The sequence below is a fragment of the Solanum pennellii genome, chromosome 11, assembly GCF_001406875.1.
Source record: "Solanum pennellii chromosome 11, SPENNV200".
Lineage (NCBI taxonomy): Eukaryota > Viridiplantae > Streptophyta > Magnoliopsida > Solanales > Solanaceae > Solanum > Solanum pennellii.
In genome coordinates, this window is record NC_028647.1 from 54,057,317 (window position 1) to 54,063,731 (window position 6,415).

A 6,415-nucleotide genomic window follows, 5' to 3' on the forward strand; every position below is an offset into this window, starting at 1 on the left:
CCACTGGGTTTTATCTAGTAAGGTTTTAACGAGGCACATAATCTACCGACATTCAAGGGGGAGTGTTATAAACAATTTGTGTTATAGTGAATGTCTAATTATGTGGAGTCCTTGTAGGATATAGTTAAGAATCCTACTTGGGGACCAAGTAAGGTTTTCCCTATAAATAAAGGGTTTTCCTTCATTGTAAATAAGATTTGTGAAGATCTATGAATCCTGAATATACTTCAAGAGAAATAAGAAAGTCTTTTCTCTTCTCCCTACTTTCTTCTTCTTCTAATTTAATATCGTTTCATAACAATATTAATAATATTAATATATTTTTTTTACTTGACTTACTAAATTTAGATATACCTTGATCATTTTTTATCGGCCATATAATATATTAAATTATTTCAAACTCTTATAAAAATATAATAAAAATTAAAAAATACTTTAAAATTTTGTTAAAATATGTTTCAATCATATTATAAGATCGGAAGTATTATTAACTATGGTTTCAATACTTTTCTCCATAAAAAAATTAGAAAGATGGCATGTTTTATAGGTACCTAGGATTCCCACATTGTAACGAAAAAACTGCAGAGCCCTAAACCCTTTCGTGTCAACCCTTAACCTCAACAGCTCACAAGCAAAAAACAGCATCACTCTGCTTAGCCGTTTGCTTTTTTTTTTTTTTTGGTCCAAAAAGGTGCCTTTATTTCTCTCTGGAATGAACTGAAAGCTACTCTTTCCCAGCTGTAAGTAAAGACTAAACCAAAGCTGAAAGCACCATAAACATTTGCTTTTCTTTGCCAACAATGGCCGAAACAGAGCATACCCATCAGCCCCCACTCCCGGCTGAGGAAGATATACTATCTCCACCTTCACCAGAACCACTTCTTGCTTCAGTTGAAGTTGAATCAGTTGTAGAAGCTGTAGAGGAGCATCACTCTGTTGTTACTGTTGTTGAAAAGGAGGGTCCTTTAACTGAACTTCCACAAGAACCAACAACAACTCTTGCTGAGGCTCAACAGGTCTCTGTTACACTTCCTGAGAAAGAACCTACGGAATCTGACAAATCTAAACCTGTTGAAGAGAAAAAGATCCCTCAATCTTTGATTTCATTTAAAGAAGAGAGCAATAAAGTTTCAGATCTATCTGATTCGGAGGTAAAAGCACTTGAAGATTTTAAATTTCTTGTTCAAGAAGCTGTTAAAGATCAGACCTTTAATACTGGAACAACAGATTTGCCTCAAGAAGTATCTATTTGGGGTGTACCATTATTGAAAGATGGTAGGAGTGATGTTATTCTGCTTAAGTTTCTTAGAGCTAGAGATTTCAAGGTTAAGGAGTCATTTGCTATGTTAAAGAACACAATTTTATGGAGAAAGGAGTTCAATATTGAAGAACTAGTAGATGAAAATCTTGGGGATGATCTTGAAAAAGTAGTGTTTATGGATGGTCATGATAAAGAGGGACACCCTGTTTGTTATAATGTGTATGGGGAGTTTCAGAATAAGGAATTGTATAACAAAACATTTGGCGATGAGGAGAAGAGAAACAAGTTTTTGCGCTGGAGGATTCAGTTCTTAGAGAGGAGTATAAGGAAGTTGGATTTCAGTCCTGGTGGAATCAATACTATATTTCAAGTCAGTGACCTCAAGAACTCACCTGGTCCAGGGAAAAGGGAACTTCGAATTGCTACTAGGCAGGCCTTGCAATTGCTTCAGGATAATTATCCCGAATTCGTTGCTAAGCAGGTATCATAATCCTTTATTTTTTGATTCAACAGGTGTAAACTTTTGTTCGCTTGTGTAGCATTTCTATAATTGGAGCTTTCTGAGTGTCATGAGTTTAACTGATAGAAATTTTTTTTTGTCTAAAACTGAATTTACCAAGTAGTGCTGATAAACACTTGTTTATGATGTGATTTCTGGCAGAGAAAGTTTATATGTAGGTTGAGTTACATGTATGGAAGTATGTTTGATAGGATTAGTTCTTAATTAATATCTATTACTTTTAAGACATTATCATAATCTTGTGTGCCATAGCTGGGTATAGTAGAAGTTCCCTGTGGACTTCCCGCTCAACTCCAGTCGACACACTTGTTCAGAACTCTGAAGATTCTGGACAATCAACATCATGTGATGTATCCTTTCTGCTGAACCAATGCCCTAAGGGGCTGTTTGGTTACTGGTTAGAGTTATGCAGATATTAGCTATGAGTTTAGTTATGCAGGTATTAGTTATGCAGTGTTTAGTTATGCAGGTAGTGTGCAGTGTTTAGTTATGTAGGTATTAGTTTTGGAGTATTTAGAAATTACTATACATGAATTATTAACTATTGAATATTAAACTTGTTGTAAATTATTAATATATATTATTTACAAAATAATAATACATGCTAAATAAATGTGAAATATATTGAATAATGTATAATGCTAATATTTGATTAGCATATGTACCGTTAAAAATATACAATCAATTTCTAATATTAAAAAAATATTTATATTTGCATAAATCAATCAAAACAGTAAGTATATAAAAAGAAATGAAAATAATCTATATATAATAAGAAATAAAAACAACACATATTGATAGGAAACAATAAACTTTTCAATCAAAAATAAATAAAAATGGTCTAAATATAAAAAGAAATAAAAACAACAAACTTATATATCGGAAAACAATAAAGTTTTCAATTAAAAACAATAAAATAAATTAAAAGGGTAAATATGTAATTTATCACTTTAATACATGTATAACTAATACCCACATAACTTATTCCACCTTCTACCCTGCATAACTTTATACATAGATTCCCTCATAAGTTATGTTGATATTAATTATGTAGGACTACAAAAATGCAACCAAACATGGTATAAGTTATGTTAACTTTTCTACCTAAACAAAAATTTCTACCAAACATAGTATAACTTAATGCATTATTTTATACATGAATAAGATATCTCTTATACCGTAACCAAACGGCCCCTAAGGGTCCATACCTCTGATTATTACTTTTCTTTTGGTATTTTGGTTATTGTTTTTTTGTTTGTCTTGCTTAGTGGAAGTTCAAATATTCTAGTCTGGCACAAAGCTTATTGTCCGTGTTTGGATTTTCGAAGGTGTTTATCAATGTGCCTTGGTGGTATTTAGCTTTCTACACAATGATCAGCCCATTCATGACGCAGAGAACAAAAAGCAAGTTTGTATTTGCTGGTCCATCAAAGACTGCAGAAACTCTTTACAAGTGAGATTTTTTTACTGTAATTTGTATCAAGTTTCTGCATGCACATTTTTATGGCCGTTACCTCTAACAGTATGCTAGAAGTGGAGGTAATCATGTCTGTTTAACTGGCTTGGCACAGGTATATAACTCCTGAGCAAGTACCTGTTCAATATGGGGGCCTCAGCGTCGATTACTGTGAATGCAATCCTGAGTTCACTTCCAATGATCCAGTCACAGAGATCATTGTTAAACCTGCAACAAAGCAAACCGTGGAGATCATTGTAAATGAGGTGAAGTTGCAATGCATTTAGAATAGTTTATGCGTTCCTTTCTATGGAGGAAAAAAAATAGCCTACTCTGTTGGAATAATAAAAACCAGCTTAATCTTTTTAGTGATGATAATTCACCATTGATGCTTCTTGATTGCAGAAGTGCATTATTGTCTGGGAGCTACGTGTATTGGGTTGGGAGGTGACATATAGTGCTGAATATGTGCCAAATACAGAGAGTGGATACACTGTGAACATACAGAAGCCTAGGAAGATGACAACAGCTGATGAACCTGTTGTTAGCAGCAGCTTCAAGATTGTCGAGCTAGGTAAGATACTGTTGACGATTGACAACCCTACGTCAAAGAAGAAGAAGCTTCTGTACAGGTTCAAGGATAAGCCCTATTCTGATTGAGTGAGATACTCTAATCATTTCATCATGGGATGACTGTGGATATGAATTTTGACATGCACACATCTTTATGTATGAGGAGGTGGAATTTGTGTTGATTCACTTTGTTAGTTCATGGATATTCTGGGTTGTTTTTATTTTTTTTTATATGAATTTCTTCTTTGTAGCTGAAATTGTACTGTCCTTTCTTTGACCTGAGGGCAAATGTTAGAATTCTCCCTGTAACTTTGGTATTTGGTTTGATACTTGAACGTGACGATGTTGTAGGCTTCTGGCCAAGAATGAAGAATTTGAGTTGCAGCGGATATGTATGTACGTTGAGTTGAAGAATTTGACGATTTTATCAGTTACATACTAGTCATGTCATGTACAATATATTTGACCAGAACACCTTTTGGTAGTGAATGTAAGCATGGGCCTACTTAATCTGGTAAAACAGCTAAACTTTCTGGTGTTGGAGTGCAACTTTTTGAGATAAAGGATGAGGTTCAAAGGCTGTTCACTGTTAATATACAGTACAGTTATATATGTAATATCAATTTGACTAATGTGTCAAAGTTAAATTAGATTAGATCATGTAATATCAATTTGACTAATGTGTCAAAGTTAAATTAGATTAGATCAACCGAATATAAAACAAGCAAGACGAAAAGAGCGTAGAGATAGATTAATCAGTAGGAGAATATATTCATGTTTAAGTTGTATTGTTTTTTCAGAGAAAGACAAACTTTTGATGCACTTTCTTCCAATTTCTCTGTTCAAAGGTAGTGGCAAAGAGCCTTGTCTCACAAATTTTCCAATTTACTTCCACTTGATATAGTAATTAAATAAGAATTAATTTTTTATAACGTAACCTACTATTAAAAATTGTATTGAGTTGTATTGTTAGTTTAAATATAATGGTCAAATACATAAACGTAACTCTAAAGTAGTTGAATTTTTTCCCTTAAGTACCTCAGCTATGCTATTTTCCTATTAAATCATTGAACAAACCCATAATTTGTTCCTTTTAAACACTGTTGGCTGATGTGGACATATTTTGTGTGGGGTATTGAAAGAGGATACATATGTTGTTCCAGAACTCATTAGTCCAATCGATAGTAAGACTATTCGAGAATAATTGTGTTTAAACTTCAAGTCATTTGAACACATTAGAAAACAAATGAGACTAACACAGTCTGTTTTAATTTCTTCAATCAAAATCGTTACAATACGAACATAATTGAAGACATTTACAATATAAAAGTCCATCAAAATCAATCAACAATGTTTAGAAGGAACAAATTATGAGTGGTTCAATGATTCAATAGGAAAATGGCGTAGTTGAAGTACCTGAAGGAAAAACCCACCAAATTTAGAGGTCTGTTTATGATTCGGCCAAATACAACTTTTGTTTTGCTTGTAAATTAAATTCTATTATAGCATATTGTTTAAATATCTATCATTAGATAATAAACGACAAAAAGATTCATTTTATGATACAATCGTTTTGGTGTGATTGCACGGTTATCTTAATATTATTTCCTCATTCTGTATTTATTTATTATTCAATAATTATATTTCATCTTTTACTAGTCTTTTCATAGCAGCTCTACTCCGTACCATACTTTTCTTGTAGCTACTAGACATGTCATGAAGTATGACATTATATAAAGATGGAGAACGATACAATCTATTCAAATACTATATTCATTAAAACGATACAACACACAATACATTATGAAACAATAAGTAACAACCCTTCGAACCAATTGTTAAATGGGGTGGATGAAGTATTAGGTTCTCGACTCATCTTTATCTTGTTCTTTGAATCAAATGACTCGTATACTGTTCAATATTCTATTGATTGATTAAACGCAATGTTTTATCTATTTACCTTCGTACCAAACACAGTATAACATTATAAAGGCTTTTTGTTGCCTTCCTTTTTTCTTCCTTCTAAATTCGCATATTTGTTATTTTCTATGTTGCTTTGTCCTAACATTTGCTCATCTTTTTTATGTTGTTGCTTTTTCCTAAAAAAAGATATACAAAAATAGAGATATTTCTGAACTACCCACTCAAGAAAGAAAAAAGACATATAAGTGGCATGAACTTTCTAAGTTGCTAATTATTACATATGGTTATAATTATTATTGAAGACAACGAGTATGTAAGGAATACTTATATAGATCAATCATTGTTATAAATTATAATTGTTCATCCACTTTTTGCATTCCAGCCCAAATTAACATTTCGCTAATTTTGGGATCTTACTAATAAAATAGCTAGGGACTATCCTTCTAAGAAAATGAAAGTTTAAATGAAGGGGTGTTTATTCAGATTAAATTGAAAAATCTAATTGAATCGATTTCTTTTGTTATTTGGTTTGATTTTGAATTTAAAATTAAGATTTTTTTTTACAGTTTTGGATTTTAAAAATAAAAGGAGATTTAGTTTTGTAATCTTTTTATAAACTTGTTTTTAGTTTTATGTCTTTCACAAGAGTTCTTTTATTTTTTTAACATACAATATAATATAT

General features: G+C 31.9%; 1 protein-coding gene across 1 annotated transcript; it reads left to right on the forward strand.

Moving 5' to 3' along the window:
- Window positions 1-800: 800 nt before the first annotated feature.
- On the forward strand, window positions 801-4,244 carry LOC107004943 (patellin-3). The gene is made up of 4 exons (XM_015203370.2): window positions 801-1,742; window positions 3,110-3,234; window positions 3,353-3,503; window positions 3,643-4,244. Exons 1-4 carry the CDS (start codon window positions 801-803, stop codon window positions 3,895-3,897), a joined length of 1,473 nt encoding a protein of 490 aa, XP_015058856.1. The 3' UTR covers window positions 3,898-4,244.
- Window positions 4,245-6,415: the final 2,171 nt, after the last annotated feature.